This window comes from Crocodylus porosus, unplaced genomic scaffold (assembly GCF_001723895.1).
Source record: "Crocodylus porosus isolate Cpor-Errol unplaced genomic scaffold, CroPor_comp1, whole genome shotgun sequence".
In the NCBI taxonomy this organism is placed as follows: Eukaryota; Metazoa; Chordata; order Crocodylia; family Crocodylidae; genus Crocodylus; species Crocodylus porosus.
The window spans coordinates 4,693,207-4,710,468 of NW_017728934.1; the positions used below are offsets into that span (position 1 = coordinate 4,693,207).

Consider the following 17,262-nt stretch of genomic DNA (forward strand, 5'->3'; position numbering starts at 1 on the left):
GAGGCTATGGTGATCCTCTCAAATGCCTCAAGAAATGCCTCAGGGTCATCTTCCTTGGTCACTGGCACTGCAGCAAATGCAGGGGCCTGATTTCCAGATCCCTGTGTTACAGGAAAATGCCTTCACTATCACTTTCTGATTTTCCTGCACTAGTGTTTGCAGGGTTTCAGCCTGGCAAAACTTCAAATGTATTATATCTTCTATCTTGCCCTCCCACTGCTGACTGTAGCTTGTGCTGGGCTAACAACTGTAATAACTGTTCCGTTTCCATGTTTTACCCTGTAGAGCCCAAGGGCTTGAGCTTGTCCCAAGGGCTCTCTATAATTGGTACAGGACACTGAGTCACCTGCTAACTGCTCATTCCTGGCAAAGGCACCACTTGTAATGCACCCAGCAGTCAATTGGCAAGGATTCCTCTCCTGGCTGCAACCTGGACCCTACTTTGAATAACCCTCTGTTATTTCAACTGCCATGCCTTGATGTTATGAGGCCTCACCAGCCTTGGCCTACTTTAATCTATCTGAATTTCTCTGCTCAGGGTCAACTGTACCAGTAACCCCAGGCTTCCGGCCTCAGCTTGCCCCTCATAGGCTCTGGTCCCCTCAGCCCCCGGTCTTGTCTTTGTGGGCTCTGGGCTTGCACCCCCAGTCTTTGCTGGCAGGTACTCAGTCCTCTGAGAAGCAATATTCCTCCCTCTGAAATGCTTGGGTTTCTGCTTTTGTGCTGCCTACCAGGCTTCAGGCCCTAAAATTTTTCTGTGTTGGGTGCCCCTGTAATGACCCTGTAGCCTCCAGTCCTCCCCTTACAGTCATACTTGGTCCTTCAATTTAAACACAAACCAAAACATGGGTTTCTGCTCCAAAAAAATTAAAGGTTCCCCTCCCATAGATAATCTCGCCCTGTGATAGCAATCCCACAAAGACTCAAGGCACTTACCTGTTGCTGCTCGTGGTACAAGGTCTCTTCCAGCTCTTCTGCAGCCTAGAGTCCTTCCTCTGGGAGCATTCTGGACTGGTTCTTTCCTAAAGCTTTGCCTTCTGCAGGTCCTACAGCCAGACTCCCCTCTCTGGGTCAGGCCCTGGACTTATGAGCCTCTCTCTGAGTTACCTGACCCTCTAGTCCTGCCCCAGGTCTCGCAATCACTGCCTGCATCTGGGATGGACAGCCATTTTATTTAAGGCACCTTAGCCATTGCAATTCTGTTCTAGGGGCTGGGGTTGGCCAACGGGCTCTGGGCTCCCTCTTCCCCTCAGTAATTGGGCAGGGACCCTGTTACAGTTCCACTAAAGAAAATGGCATTTACACCACCTGAGGGTATGTCTACTGACCAACTGCACTTCAAGAAAGCAGAAGACAAAAAGAAAAAAGGAAGAACCCTGTGTCTGAGGGACCTCTGCCTTGTCTAGTGCACAAAGTAGATGCTCAGAGGGGAAGGCTCTGCAGGACCATGCCACTGTGATGACCTGGTACAACTTCTGTTGTACCAGGACTCAACAGAATGATTTCTATTGACTTCAGTTGAGTTACATCAGTTAATATTAGCTGAGGACCCAGTCAACTGTCTGTGAGTGCATATAACTACTTCAACAGAACAGCTTTGCCTACTCAGCGTGCTGACTGGGTAATGAACATTGAATGACAGAAGGATCCTGAGTCAAGCTTTGGGGTGGCCAATTCTAGGGTCTGGAATTGTTTAATAGAGTGCTTTCTCCTCTGGGAGATATGAAGACCTATTTCAGGGATTGAGATGATAATGATAAGAGTGCATGAAATGCATAAACTCTGAGAAAGCCTGAAGCTTTTATGCGTTTCCTGTTTACCTAGATCACGTGGTCTCTTGTAACAAGGTACTGTTCCTGGGCGAGAACTTACCAGGGTGATTCGGCAAGAGAACATTGGTTCCATGGTGCTGACAGCCACCAGCAAAATGCAGTCCAGTGCCAGGAGGCTAAAGTTGGACTCTTGGCAGCCATGTGCAGCCAGAGCTGGCTGTCATAGGGTTCTGGGAATTCTGACACTCCTTAAGACAGCCACAGGCTCATTTGAAATTCCTTAGAAAGGCAGGAGTGAGGGAGACAATGTACCTCGCATATCCATGTGGAAACTTAGAACTTGAGCAGAGATCAGAGAAGAAGCTGGGACTAAAGTGGATGCATCACACAGCCCTGCAGCAGACTGAGAAAAGCACAGCACCCAAGAGTGGTGCGTGAAAGCTGGGGTGGGCAAATGAGAGTGAAAGTTAAATAAGAAAAGAAGGACTTTAAAGAGGGGGAAGATTTAAATTTACCTGTGCCGATCACCAGATGGTTGATTCTGAGAATGAGGTAATTGATGATTACATTATGAGGGAGTAAATAAGAAGAAGGACTTAATTGATTATTAAGTTATGCAGGAACAAGTAAGAAGAATGAATGAATTAAGTTACATGAGAGAAAATAAAAAGAATGAATTGATTGCTACAAAAAAGGGACTATGCCAGGTGATTGCAGGATTCAGAGTTTGTGTTGATGGCCGAATACCTGGGAAGGTCACATTAGTTAATACAGGAAGTAACTGGTGATCTTGTTTAATTGAATAGCTGAAGAACAGAATACCCAAGCCAACTGATGAAGGAAGGGAGGAGGACACATGGATAAATAGATGAACAGGGAGGTTGTGCCAATATCATATAATTGTGTCTACAGAATCTAAGACAATGGTGCTTAAGTAAGGAAGTGAGTAGCCAATGCAGGATTGTCTAACTGATGAATGGTGCTTAGTTAAGAAATGAGAAGCTTCAGCAGCAAGAGTTAATTGAAGAATACTGAATCTGAGCTAGCTGAACATAACTAATAAACTGAGGAGCAGTGAACCATGACAGCATAAACAGTTGGACCAGTGCGGGAAAATCTGTGAGAGTAGGAATGTGTAGCCAACCCACGGGGAACAAGTAAACCCAGGGAAGTCCAGTGAATGTGATTCACAATGGGACTGGCACATCTAGGAGCTGACAAGTCAATTCCAAGTGGATATATGATGGAACAGGGTGTAGGGGAGGAGAAGCCCTGTATAGACACCCCAAACTTCAACAGGTTTGTTGACTGCTGGTGACATCTGCCTCTGTATCTTTAATTAAATCACAGCATGGCAGATGAAAGCGGGGAGAGCTGATGGCAGAGTAGATGAGATACATTGATAAGCATCTGTTTACACCCCCTTATTATTTGATATCTTCAGTGATACCAGAGGCAGCCTTGTGCCTTGGGATGCATAGAAAGTAAGTGAGAAAACTACGGAGAAACTCCTCAGGGGCAGGAAGTGAGAGAAGTGATTTCTCTTTGCCCTGCTTGACTTCCTCCCCACAATCCCTATCAGTTATAATCAGACCAGGTAGCTTGGTATGACTAGAGGGCTTGGAAGCTGGATAGTTCACCGTGTGGCCACATACTGTCACTTCAGCTGTGTTTGCATATTATTGTGCACCAAACTTTTGTGGCAGATTCACTGTTCAGGTGTGTTCAGTGCACCTGCCAAAATGCAATCAGTAATGGGCCTCTGGCATGAAGAAGCTCTGAAGGGACCTGCAGAAGCTGTGCCCATCCCAGAGAAAGGTAAAAAGGGGATGATTCTCCTGTTCCCCAGTGGCAGGGAGGTACATTCTACTAGGGAATCAACAAAAGCAAACCAAACCATTCACTTCCAGTCTCTGCCTGAGAGGGGGGAGAGGAACTGCCTAGGATAGAAACTGCCATTCTGTTAGCGTATTGTAGGGAGACACTGATACCAATATAGATATACGGTTTTAAATAATCACCGAGTTGAACTTCTCTGTATATACAAGCCTTAAAAAGGAAACTTTATAATTGGCTCTGAGGCCGTGTTCTGACAGCGGATCTTGATTTGCTATCAGTATTGAGTGACTTAATTGGATTTTAATTCCAGATGTGATTGAGTTTGGTAACATTCCTGAGTTGGGAAAGATCCAGACAGACAGCCACCTTCTTAGAGTGTACTGTTGATACTCATTTGATGACTTAATCTCTGCCCATTACTGAGTGAACTGAGACTCCATTTATTTTGATTTGCTACTAGGTCAGAGCATGGAGCTAATAATGCCAAGGTCACAGGTTTGATTCCTGATGGGACACAACACCTTTCCTGCCTCAGGCAGGAAGTTGGACTTTTGAAGTCCCTTCCAGCCCTATTTCTTTATGATTTCTATGATAGTGCTGTTATGTAGTTAGCAGTATTGTTAGTATTGGTAGCTTTATTCTGGGGATGAAATAACATTATTCTTAATTTTTTAAAATTATTTTTATAACATAGAAACAGAGATTGTGCCATATTTCTTTCAATAAATTATATGATTCTAGAAACTCTGCATGGAAGGGTGGTACCTGCCTGATAAATTAAAAGCATGACCAGCTGCCTTTAAATAGTCTATGGCTCTTACAGTCTAAGGCAGGGATAGGCAACCCCTCCTGGCACGCGTGCCAATTAGTGGCACGTGGAGACATTTTCCCCAGCATGCCAGGAGCAGGGGCATGCCAGGGCTCTCTGGAGCAGCCACAGGTCCCAGCACCGTGGCAGGCACTGGGGGTGGAAGCAGGAGAACACAGACAGAAACACAGCCTGCGTTCTGCTGACCCTATCCCCTGTCCCTGGGCTGCACCTTCCAGCCTGGCCAGGGCTCAGGCAAGCACTGTGCAGGGCTGCTGTGCTGGAGGCTCCCAGGGGGTGGGCAAGCCCTGGGCCCAGCCAGATGGATGCCCTGTTCCACCCAGGTGGGGGCATCAGCATCAGGGTGCAGAGCACTGGGGCTGGGCACTCGGTGATGCCCAGTAGCACCCCAGGTGGGGCCTGGCTCAGCCTATACAGCTCCCAGCTCTGGGCTCGGCCTCCCTGCATGCCAGGCACAGCACAAGCGGGGCAGAACCATCTCTGGTGTGGGGGCCTGGCTGCAGGAGCTCCCCAGACCCCAGGAACAGCTGTGGCTGCCCCGGCTTGCCCAGGCCCCAGTCTTGCCCACCCACAGTTCTCCTCCAGGGGCCCGGGCAGGGACCGGGGCCAAGACCAGGGCAGGCACTGCGCAGGGCCACTGCACTGCAGGCTCCCAGACAACTCAGCCCTGAGCACTGCCTGACGCAGCATTTCCTGGGATCTGGGGGGCTCCTGCAGGCCCCCACACCAGGGGTGGCTTGTCCCTGCTCGTACTGTGCTTGGCATGCAGGGAGGCCGAGCCCAGAGCTGGGAGCTGTGCAAGCTGGGCCAGGCCCCACCTGGGGTGCTACTGGGCATCTCTGAGTGCCCCAGCCAGGCAGCATCCTCTCACCGCCCTTCCCTGTGGAGCTGCGTGAGCCAGGCCACGCTGGGCCCCACCTTGAGTGCCACTAGGCACCCCCACCTGCCTATTGCAGCCTGAGTCTGCAGAGCCCTGGGGCAGCCCCCACTTCCTGGCCAGCCCCTGCTGTCTTCCAGCTGCCGCCTTCCCAAGGGGCTGGCTGGGCCAGCCTGCCTGCAGTGCCTCCCCCTGTGCCTTCTTCTCCCTGAGCCACCCAGACCCTGCCTCAAGCACCTGGCTCCAATGCTCAGCACCCTGGCGCTGCCCCTGCCTGGGTGTGATCGGGTGTCTGTCTGTCCGAGCCCCGACTGGGCCCTCCCTCCCAGCCCTTGGCCCGGGCTTCCCCCACTCCAGGACCATCTGGGAGGCCTGAGTGTCTCGGCCCTGGCAGCTGCAGCTGGAGTGTTGCTGCCTCCTTCCACTGGACACTGCCCTGGACCACAGCAGGCTCAAGCTGCAGCCAGTAGCAGTGGGAGAAGTTGGCAGTGAGGGACACATCCTTCTTCACTTATTCCTTTTTTTCTTTTTCTCTCTTTTCTCTCTTTTTTCTTTTTTTCTTCTCTTCCTTTTTTATCCTTTTTTCTTTCTCTCTTCCCCCTTGTCTTTTTTCTTTCTCTTTTTTCCTTCCTCTTTCTTTCTCTTCTTTTCTCTTTCCTTTTTCCTTTTCTCTTCTCTTCTCTCCTCTCTTCTCTTCTTTTTCCTCTCCTCTTTTTGTAGTTCTCCAATTTACTGTTGTGCAAGGAATAAGGAAGCAGGTCCCACACAAGGGCCAGGGCTCAGACAGCAACAGTGGCTTAAGGATTCCTAAGAAAGAACAGAGGCTGATCATACCAAACAGCGTGAAGTTTTCCAGGACGGAGCCAAAAGCCGACTCTGGTAACAGCATGAGGAACACAAAGAAGGAGGTAAGAGGGCAATGAGTCAGGCGTGAGGCTGACTGGGCTGGGGGAGCTAGGGTTTAGGAGGGAGAGGCAAGGGCAAGGCACCAGCATATCAGGGCTGTTCACTGCCACAAAGCAGGGGGGGTAGGGGAATGACAGCTACAGTTGGACCTATGTCCTGGTGAGTAAGGAAACAGGGGGAGCTCTGATTTTTTATGATAAAAACATGAAAATCAAATGCCAAAATATATAGGTATTTAAAATTTATTTTATTATAATGATTGAGGTACTTGTAGGCTTCCCAACTGCTTTAAAATTGTAAATATATCAATAAAACATTGTGTTCAACTGATACCTATTTATTTCATTTTAATTATGGAAAATGCAGGGTTTGGGGGTTTTAATCAGAGTATTTGGGATTTTTAAACAGAGAAAACCAAGATCTCTGCTAATGAATCTGTTTGTGGCCAAGAAGTCCAATTTGAGAGCAACACAGCTTGATACAAGTTTCACAGTGTGTGCTGTCTGAATTGGAGCCCAAATTAATAGCATACTGCTTTCTTCTTTCTCACTTAGTTTCCATCCTTTGGATCAAAGTTACTTCAAGTTGAGTTCCACCCAGTGCCAGACGTTCCCCCCAGATTGGACAGGATTCTGCACACTCCCCGCAGCTTCCTGCACTGACTGAACAACTTCATATCATTTTTGCAAACATCATGATACCACCACAGAGGGCAACCTTGCTTTCTAGAGCCATCTTGAATCTCACTATACAAAATATTCTTGGGGATACGGGCTTTTCCCATTCTCCTGATATGGTCGATCCACTGGAACTGTTTTTTCTTGATAATGGTGCTGTGGCAGGGCACTGGCTGTGCCTGCCACTTTAAGGGCCTGGAGCTGGCAGCTGCCAGGTACCTAATGATGGCAGCCATTTTAGATTCAGGGCTGCCCATATAAATACGGCAGTTTTCCTGCCGGGGGGCCTAGCAACAATGTTGCCTGGCCGGATGGCTGCTGATATCAGGTGGCGGTAAGGGAGGAGCTGTAGGGGATGGATAGGAGGCTCCTGGTCCCGGGCATGACCTAAAACTGCACCCTGCTGAGAGTGGGTGGCCTGGTGGGGCTCCCAGTGGCACAGGAGCCCCAGGAAATACCAGACTAGTTACTACCCCGGTGAAAGGCAGGTCAGGGCGCCCTAACTCCTAGCCCCCACAACCAGGTGGGTTACCCCTTTGTTGGAGGGTCGGGAACATGGACCCCGTGGTGAAAGAGTAAGGACCATAGTCTCAGGCCTGTCTGAATTTCCCCTGACTGGCCCATGCTGGGGCCAGGACCAGAAGGGTCAAAGGGCTGGGGGCCCACCGCAAGAAACGCCCAAGAGCTGAGGGCCTGGGGTTTCAACTGGCCTGGAGGTGGGCCAGGGTTAGCGAGCTGAAGGTCCTGGTGGGGGGATCACACCTGAAGGGGGATCAGTTCAGGGAGCTATGTTGCCTGGTATGATGGCAGAAGAGACCGCCTGAGAGGAAGAATTCAGGTGGGGGTTCAACAGTAGGATTCTGGGGCCCAGTGTGGGGGCCGGTGATTATGAGATTGATAGACACCATCTGTGAGGCTTGGGCTGCAGTGTAGGGGAGGAAAGGAGCCACAGATAGTACCCCCTGACATCGGGGCAGAAAATGGGTAGCCTCCCGCTTGATTGACATCTGTTAACTAATTAGCATCAAGGCATGCTGAGCGAGAACATGGGCGGTTAGCCCAGGAACAGGTGAGCAGGCCACAGTTGGATTGGCCCCGAGCAGGCCCCCTGTTACAGTGTCTAAGTGCGTCAGTCCTGTGCATTTCATAGTTTCATAGTTGGTAGGGTCGGAAGGGACCTGAGCAGATCATCTAGTCTGACCCCTGCCACGGCAGGAAAAAGTACTGGGGTCAAAGGACCCCAGCAAGGTGTTCGCCTAGCCTCCTTAAAGACCCCCAGGGTAGGAGCCAGCACTTCAGTACCTCTGTTTGGTATTCTGTCTTCCCACTTTATTTTCAGGTTCTTACACAGACATCTCACGTGGAAGCTGTTCAGTCTCTTGGTATGCCTAGCATATGTAGTCCATGTTTCTGAACCATAAAACGGGATGGCAGCATACGAGTCTCGTAGATTCATATCTTCATCTTAGCTGATAGTTTGGTTATTCCATGCATGTTTTTGCAATAGCCTGAAATTCTTAGCCGATTTTCTAACTCTGTCAGTCAGTTCAGTCTGAAGGTCAAGATTCCTGCTGACTGTAGAACCCAAGTATCAAAAACTGTCAATGATGCCAAGAGATTTATTTTCCACAGTGATCTCAGGTATTGGTTCTTTCACTTCTTGGTACATGATCAGAGTTTTCTGGAGACTAATTGCCAACCTGAAGCTTTTGCATGATTCAGAAAATCTACCTGTAGGAGCGTATGCTAAGGACCGACTCTTTGTCCAGGTCTCCACCTCCCCTCCCCTTCATTCTCACCTGCCACTCCTTGTTAAGAAATAAAAGGGAGGTTAGTTGACCAGAGAAGAGCAGAGATTCACCTGACTGAGGGCTGTCCTCTACACCCTGCTCCTTACTATTCCTGGCCAGGTGTTCCAAATCTGTGGCCTTAACTTGGGATCACTGTGCCCCTCAGTTAGTGACTCCCTATTAGCCCCTTATGATCTAGCTGTCATCCATGTGCCCAGAGACACTCCTTATAGGCTCACTACCTAATGGATCTTTTTGGTCTCTCCTGCTGTGACACAATCAGTTCTTGGTCCAGTCAAGAATACCCGCTCCTGACTAGTTTGTTTCACAATGTCATAAAAGTTCAATTACTTATCAATGAATGTAATAGTCCCTCCTGATTCATGGAAGAGGGTTCCGTTATCAATGAATTCTGCAGTCTCTCTTAATTCTGAAAGGAGTAATCAACTATAAATGAATTGCACAGTCTTAATCCATGAAAGAGTGATCAATTGCCAATTAATTCCATGGTCTCCCTTAATTAACTGAAGATTTATCATGGGTCATGAGCCTCCACCATCTCACTGGCATGGTAGAAGAACAATTCATTATCAATGCTTCTGACAGCCTCTCTTGAATCCTAGCATCCTAATTAATCATTAATGCATCCTGTGGATTCCCTTTAACTTCCTGAATATCAGCTAGCCATCCCTGAGCCTCTCCGTCTGTATCCTGTATACAAATTCAGTTGATTACCCCCTTTTCTAATCAGGGGTGAGGCTCATAGCACTGCACTAGCACCTTAACAGCAGTCTGGGGACAGGCTTAATCCATTACCCCCAGAAAAACACTCCTTCCTTTTTCCAACAGTTGAGTTCCTCTTCACTCCACTTCACAGTGAGCCTGACATTGCTTACCGACTGTCTGCTTTCGAGTCTTCCCAGGCTTACTGGATAGCACCACCATGTCCCTGTGCCAAAGCCGAAGAGATCCCAGCTCTGTCTCCACATGGTTTGCATGGCGTTCTCTGTTTGCCATGCATTCCTATCTCTAGCGGTCTGAGTGTGCCAGCACCTTCTTTCCAGTCTGCTGGAACTCCCACAGACCAATGAGGGCTCACTTTGTTGGCACATGACCACGTGTGGCCAACACATGGACCTTTCCTCTGGCTGCTCTGACAACCGTTCAACCCCATGGAACTTTTTGGGGTAAGCTTATCCCCTCCCTGACCCCATCCCAACAGTGTTCCTCAGCCAGAATAGGGACTGGAGCTGGTTTCCTGTTCCTGAGGCCCCTCCCAGCCCTCATTTTCTATTCTATGTAAGTTAGAAAAATAGCAGCGTGGGCACATGGCAGGCCAAGGCCCACGGGGATCTCCATCCATCGCACGTGTCTAAGTGTCCTGCGACGTGAACATCCCCGCTCACTGCACTGCAGTTTTTTAAACAGCCCTTGCAACTGGCCTGAAGTTTTTCCAGGAGGGAGAAAACCTGTCCGGGCTTTGTATCGACTGTCAAAATACGCGTTGGCGAGCACGGCTTCTGACTGAGGTTCATCCCCAGGACCCCTCGCCCCGGGCGGTCTGCGGGCAGAACGCAGGTGCGAGGCGGAGCCGGCAGGGGGCGCACCGCACGCGACGGCTCTCGGTGCTCCCTGCGGGCAGAGCGCCCGCTGCTTCCGGGGGCGGAGCTCTGTGACGGCTCCTCCAATCGCCGCCCAAGCCTGGGCGTTCGAACGGACGCGCCGCAGCCGTTGGCTCTTTCTGGCCAATCGGTGAGCGGGCGGGAAGAGGCGCTCGGAGGCTCCGTGCGCGGCGGTGAGCGGGTGCGGGAGCCACTCCACGGAGAGCCCGGGGGGGCCGCGGGCTGGGACTCGACCCGGAGACGCCTTCCTTCTCTTGGGGCTGCTTTGGGGACGTGGGGTCCCTCCCCCGCACGGTTGTCCGTTGCTGTTGGAGGGCAGCGCCGGCGGGGAAGGGCCCAGCTGCGAAGCGCTACGTTGCAGCACCATGCAGCGGGCCTCGCGGCTGAAGAGGGAGCTTATTTTGCTGACCACGGAGCCACCCCCGGGCATCACGTGTTGGCAGAACGAAAGCCGGGCGGACGATCTGCGCGCTCGTACGTATTTCCGGCGGTCTTCTGCGTAGATTGGCCCTTTCCCGCGGGAAGAGTCTAAACCGGGGATTGGCAGCAGAGCCACCGGAGGTGGATACAGCTACGGCTTCGCCAAGCAGACCGGACTTTTTCCCCTGTGCCCACGCCGCCATGGGGAGAAGCAGTGGCAGCCGGTCCTAGCATCAACCCCCCTCGCAGCCGGGCGGGGGAGGGTGCCGCTGGGCTCTCAAGCGGATGTTCCCAGCCATCAGGGTGCCGGGTCGTGGCGCGAGCTTTAACCACTGCTGCCAGCAGTTCTGTGCCCAAGCCACGCTCATGCCCACACCATGCTGATTGGCTGGGCGAGGATCTATCTCCTTGCTTGGCCAATGACTGTGGCTTTAGGTTTTGAAATTGGACTGTGGCTAGTCCCTTCTGTATCAAACGCAAGGGCTAAGAGATGATCAAGAAAACTTCAGTGGATTGGTTTGGGTTTTTTTTGGAAAGAGTGCTTCTGTGAAAAAGGGCAATGAAGCTCTGAACGACAGGAGGACTGCCTCTGATCCTTGCAAACCTCCCTTCCCCTTCCACGTACAAATTAAATTTAAAGATGTAAATTAGATCGTTTCTATGCCTGGTCTGCCAAAATTATTTGTGTGAGTTTGCTGGCCCACAGTATAAAAAAAGCTGGGAACTGCTGCTCTAGAGTCTTGGCAGAACTGATTGGCATATCTTGCTGCATAGATAGATATGTATATCTATATATCTCGCTCATTAGACAAAACTGATTGGCATATCTATCTATGCATAGATTATAAATAAATAACAATTTGTAGACTTTTATAGGGGATGAATTTACCCAGAACTGGTTAAATATTTACTTAATTCTTATCCACTTGTGTATTTTGGAATGTCACTTCTTGATATGGTCTCATCAGTTGGATCACCGTTGCTTGTAGCTTGGGAGTGTGAACAATAGAAGGAGTAGGGGGAACAGGTACTCTGTGGTATGCTTGCTTTTAAGCTTGTAGAGACATCTGTCACTTGAATCTTTTTAAGCTACGGTTGGAGCTCTGATTCTGGCTTTTTTCAATACTGCTCAAGGATTTGTATACACAGGCATGCAGATGGGTGTTATAGATGCTTGGGAATACAGGGCACTTATGTATGGGGAGCCTGCTCCGACGCGCTGGAAATCCAGAAAGCATGGAGCATGTAAACTGATGTGCTCTGGCAGACTTGCGCATCATGTGCATCAGCGGTGCAGTGCACCTCCGCACTGAGAAAATTGTGGTGGTACATTATGAACTAAAATATGCTAAGTGCATCAGTTCAAAGCATGCCGCTGCCATTTTCTCAGTGTGGAAGAGGTGTGCTGCGCTGCTGATGCACATGATGCGCAGGTACTTTTGATTAGTGTGGCTCGCTAATTAAAAGCACCTGGTGCCACTTGGGAGCACATGTAAAAATGCCCACAGATTCTGGTCAAGAGGAAGGCCCTGTGAATTCTCTTTGTGTAATACAGTATAGCCTTTGTCCCTCCAAAGTCATTTCTCTTCAGGTGCTGCGTCCCAGAATATACAATACATTGGAGCAGTACTGGGGTTTTAACTTTTTTAATTCTGAGATGCTAAACATAACATCTTATGGAAATGTTTAGGCTCTAGGACAGGTCTTGATTCTGATTCTGAAATTGAGCACTAATTCAGTTGACTTTTACAGTTGGCTGATGGTTCATCATAGTTATTTTATCATGCTTACCGACTGGAACTTGACAGTTTTCTGGCTTTCAGAAGTTAAAATAAATGATGACTTCTGAAGTTGGAGAAGCAAGCAAGTGTTGAGACAGGCCTGGAGAACAGGCATAAATCTTATGTCAGCTCAAAAGGAGATTATACAATTCTCTCTCATACCATACTGCATAGAACATCTGTTTAGCTGAGTACAACTAGTACAGTTATTCCCTCCCCTTCCACAATTGAACAACTAAAGGAGTGTTTGGACATTTGCTAAATCTCCTGAAAAAGTACTGGGCCTGTTTGTACTGGTGGGTTAGATAATAGATTTACTGACAAAGTGGTGAAGTCTGCTGCTTTTGTCTAATTCGGGTGGTATTACAATTATGTAAGGGTGGGAAGGGGATGCGGTGACTGTAGCAAACACATGACTTTTTGTGGAAGTAGGCGAGGGTGTTGACATTTATACGTGTTGAATGTTATAGATACCTAACTCCTAACTTCTTTCGTCCTTTAAGAAATTTTAGGTGGTGAAGGCACACCATATGAAAAGGGAATTTTCAACTTGGAAGTAACTGTCCCTGAAAGGTAAATAGTTGATATCATCCAGGAAAGTGGAACATGATCAGAAAGGCAAACTTCATGTTCACCTTCCTTTCAAACAGTTAGCCTGTGTAAAACATTAGCAGGTGGTGTGCTGTGTACTGGAAGGGCTGGAGCATTGGGATAATGCTGCAAGTCTGGCCTTCTGCGTTTAGCCCCCCTGCTTCTGACACTGAATTTTTTATTTGTTTAATGTATTTATTTTAAACTCCTTAAGAGCATGTTAATACTGCAACAAAATTTTTTTTAAAAAGATGTTGGCAGGCAGGATCCTTAAATTATCTTGCTGTCCTAAAACGCTTTTGAAAAGGACCTGTCTGGACATTGTATCTGTTTTTATCCGTTGCAGCTTACCTGTAAGTAGTAGTATGGGGGTGCAGGGCAATGGCTAACCAGAGAAAGGGAGTCAGTGCTCCGAGAGCCAGAAGCAAAACTAGCAGTAGTCAAGGCAGGTGTGTTGGATTGAGTGATCAGAGATGGGATTGCTTCTTCTACAAACTACCTGATGTAGTCAGACCCTGGGTAGGACATATAGCTGGGTAGGGTATGTGGCAGTATTATTTGTTGCAATGTGGTAAAAGAGCAGAAATATAACAAATTTTAAGTAGGTTTTATTTCAAGCAAAATATTTCTTTAATACGTCTTCCTAAAAGATACCCATTCGAACCACCAAAGATTTGCTTTCTGACACCTATTTACCATCCAAACATTGACTCTGCTGGACGGATTTGCCTGGATGTTCTTAAATTACCACCTAAGGTAAGTCAGCGTTATGAAATGGTAGTGTTGCTACGGGATGCTCAACTCTGCGGTCTGCTTTGAAATCTTTTTAGACTATTTAATATATATGTGGAAACCCATAATGAAGGCTGTCATGTAACATACACTGTTGTTTGTCATTAGGAAATACTTATTTTATCTTTTGTAATACTTCAAGGGAGGGCTGTCCAGCTTTTAGTGCCCATGGGCCACCTGCTGTATAGGCCCCCTGGCACCACTCAACCTTCCCCCTGAGTCAGGGGCAGGAAGTAGAAGTTGTAGAAGGGAGGGGGAACCAGGAGATCCCCTGTCATGGCAGCAGTAGCAGGAACAGTTGGGGGTGGTACCTGTGCGCGAGCCTGTAGGCTGTTAGTTGTGGCTGCATGTGGCCTGTAGGGCCCCAGTTGAACAGTCCTGCTTAAGGGCTGGGAGTTCATTGTCCCTCTAAAGTGACATCTTGATGCTGATCTAATAAAATTATAGAGGACAAGATGACATGGAGGTGTTGTGTTATCTTAATACATGCTAGGCCCATCTACACATGTGCTTTACTACGCAGTAGACTAATTTGCCATGCAGTAGTGTCACCGTCTACATGTGTGACCAGAATGAGTGCCATGTCTCTGCAGCCACTGAGTAAATTCACTGAGCTGTACTGAACCAGCAGAGTGACATCCAGTTCAACCCTGGAAGGACTTTTTTCTTTGTAGGCAAGGCTACAATCTTGTGTTGGGAAAGAAAAATTGATTCCCAACTAAGTAGCTCCCAAGTGAATGGTGTATCTTTTCTGATAGTATCCATTTTGCCTACTGCATTGAGGTCTTCATACCACTACAGTAAATAATGGGCTCTCTTCATGTCAGCAAGTGTTCACTTATCTTTCTGTTTAACTTTGTTTTATTGTTGTTTCTGTGAAGGGTGCATGGAGGCCTTCCCTGAACATCTCCACGTTGTTAACCTCCATACAATTGCTGATGACTGAGCCAAACCCTGATGACCCTCTTATGGCAGACATAGTATGTGCTTTTTTTCTAACTCCCTTGTGTGTTTGCTAGTGCATGTATTTTGGAACGTAGATCACATGATACATTTGCTGTCTGTCCTGTATTGATTCAGAGGACTATTCATTGACCCATGATTGAAGTTTCTCTCTTTTTTTTTTTTTTTTGTCTTGTGCTTTTTTTTCTAGTCCTCAGAATATAAATACAACAAACCACTGTTCTTGAGAAATGCCAAAGAGTGGACTGAGAAGTACGCAAGCCAGCAAAAGAGTGTAAGAAAAGACTCTTTGACTTTACTGTGGAGTTATCAGGTGTAGATTAATCTTTGCTTGTTCAGTCTTGCCAGTCCATTCAAAATAATAGTGAATGATGCAGATTCAGGTGTCATTTTCTGACCATTACTTATTCTTGTCTCATTCCTACTAACCCTAATGTGCGTTTTGGGTGTTTATTTCAAGTAATTTTTTCAGGATCTCTCTAACTGGGGGCTAGCTTCTTTATCTTTCCATAACAGCTCCTGGATTGCCAGTGCTCTGAATGTGCCATAAGCTGAACTTGCTGAATTTAGCTTTTCCTTTCAGAAATTCTTGTCAATTCTGGTTGGGTAAACCTAACCCTTTTGAAACATACGTAAGGACATAAGGCTAAGTTAAAACCTTGCATTCCTTATATTTGATCTGCATGGATTTATGAAAATAAACTGTATTTTAAAACTTAACTGTGGTCATCTCAATGCCCTTGCTTAAGATAGTTTCATAGTAGTTAGGGTCAGGAGGGATCTGACAGATCATCTAACCTGACCCTCTGCCACGGGCAGGAATGAATGCTGGGGTCACAAGACCCCAGACAGGTGATCATCTAACCTCTTTTTGAATTTACCCAAGGTAGGGGCAAGGATCACTTCCCTAGGAAGTTGGTTGCAGATTTTGGCTGCCCTAACTTTAAAATATTGCCTCCTGATCTCTAACCTAAACCTATTCTCCATCAGCTTATTACCATTGTTCCTCATCACCCCAGGTGGTGCTGGGGAGAAAAGGGCTCTACCTATTTGCTGATGATCTCCCCTGATGAGTTTGTAGGCAGCCATCAGGTCCCCCCTCAGCCTCCTCTTGCTGAGGCTGAACAGGTTCAGGTCCCTCGGTCTCTCCTTATGAGCCTGTTCTGCTGCCCTCTCACCAAACGAGCAGCGCTCCTCTGAACTCTCTCCAGGCTGGCCACATCCATCAAGTCCAACTCCCTGCCATGGGCAGGAAAGAATGCTGGGGTCAAATGATGTCCTTTCCTGTTTGTTTTGGGCCAATATTCTGCCCTACTGTAAAATATTAAAATAACTGTATACCAGCTATATAAGTGGGAACGTGTCCTGTTAACATGCTCATGACATTGCTTTGCCAGCACACTGAAAAAGTTAATTTTAATTTACTAGAAGGTGGCTCCCATGCTTTTCTTGCTCTGCAGTAGAATCTAGAGCAGGGATTTAGGACCCTTTTGTGCTAGGTGCTGTACATACATATTCATGGATGCAATAGATAACAAGTATAACAGGGACCATATAAGTATATAACAGTAAAAAAAAAAAAAATAGATGGAAGGGCACAGCGAATAGCAAGATGAGGGAGATTAGAATAACAGTCAGAGGTCACAGCATAGTAGCTACATAGCCAGAGTAAAATGTTGTATGGGCCTCACAAAAATACTGACCTAATATTCACAGGCATAGGAGGTGCTGTCATTTTTTGATGTCAGCATGTGGGGAAGTATGTGGGTGCTGCTCTTGAGCACTGTATCTAATGTCTAGCTCTTAAAGAGATCTGACACTGGGTTTGCCCAGATTTATACCAGGCATCATGGATTGCCTTAAGAACTACCCATGTGCTTCAGGGGTGCTCAATATGGACAAAGGAGTAGGCTGTTCACCTGAAGATTTACAGGCAGCTGAGTTTCTTGAGTACCACATTTGTTTGGGAATGTGTGCTGCAGTTGTAACACTAGGGGGCATCTGGATACTTGATAATTGTCTGATTTCTCTAAATTCACCACACTTGGCTTCTCAGCTAGCAAAAATGGTCCACTCTGCATCCTGTGCTCAATTAACCCTACTTCCCTGAATGCTCCATTACTGCCTTTTGCCATCAAGAACCTCTGTGCTGCCCTCTGCATCCAGATTTGAGCTCTGAGCTATATGCTCTGCACCCTTCTTACTATCATCACACTGTGCTGCTTTTACTTCTGTGTCATACCTTGATCCACTCTCCTTCCCCCAGTTAACCACTTAAATTAATCTTACTGAAAGGTGGAACACCTGGCAAAAACTGCTTCATTATGTCACTTGTATGCAGGGATCCTGGTTTTACCTGATTTTAAAAAAATGGCAAGTTCTTTGATTTTAAACCCCCCCCCC

At 47.6% G+C, this 17,262-nt stretch overlaps 1 protein-coding gene across 1 annotated transcript in view; it reads left to right on the top strand.

The window, feature by feature from the left end:
• Window positions 1-10,598: 10,598 nt before the first annotated feature.
• Window positions 10,599-17,262, top strand: part of UBE2T (ubiquitin conjugating enzyme E2 T) — a 10,851-nt gene continuing 4,187 nt past the window's right edge. The window contains exons 1-5 of the mRNA XM_019546368.1: window positions 10,599-10,786; window positions 13,017-13,086; window positions 13,755-13,860; window positions 14,778-14,876; window positions 15,050-15,133. Coding sequence (XP_019401913.1) covers window positions 10,678-10,786; window positions 13,017-13,086; window positions 13,755-13,860; window positions 14,778-14,876; window positions 15,050-15,133 — 468 coding nt within the window. The 5' untranslated portion in view covers window positions 10,599-10,677. The remainder of the gene's footprint in view (window positions 10,787-13,016; window positions 13,087-13,754; window positions 13,861-14,777; window positions 14,877-15,049; window positions 15,134-17,262) is intronic.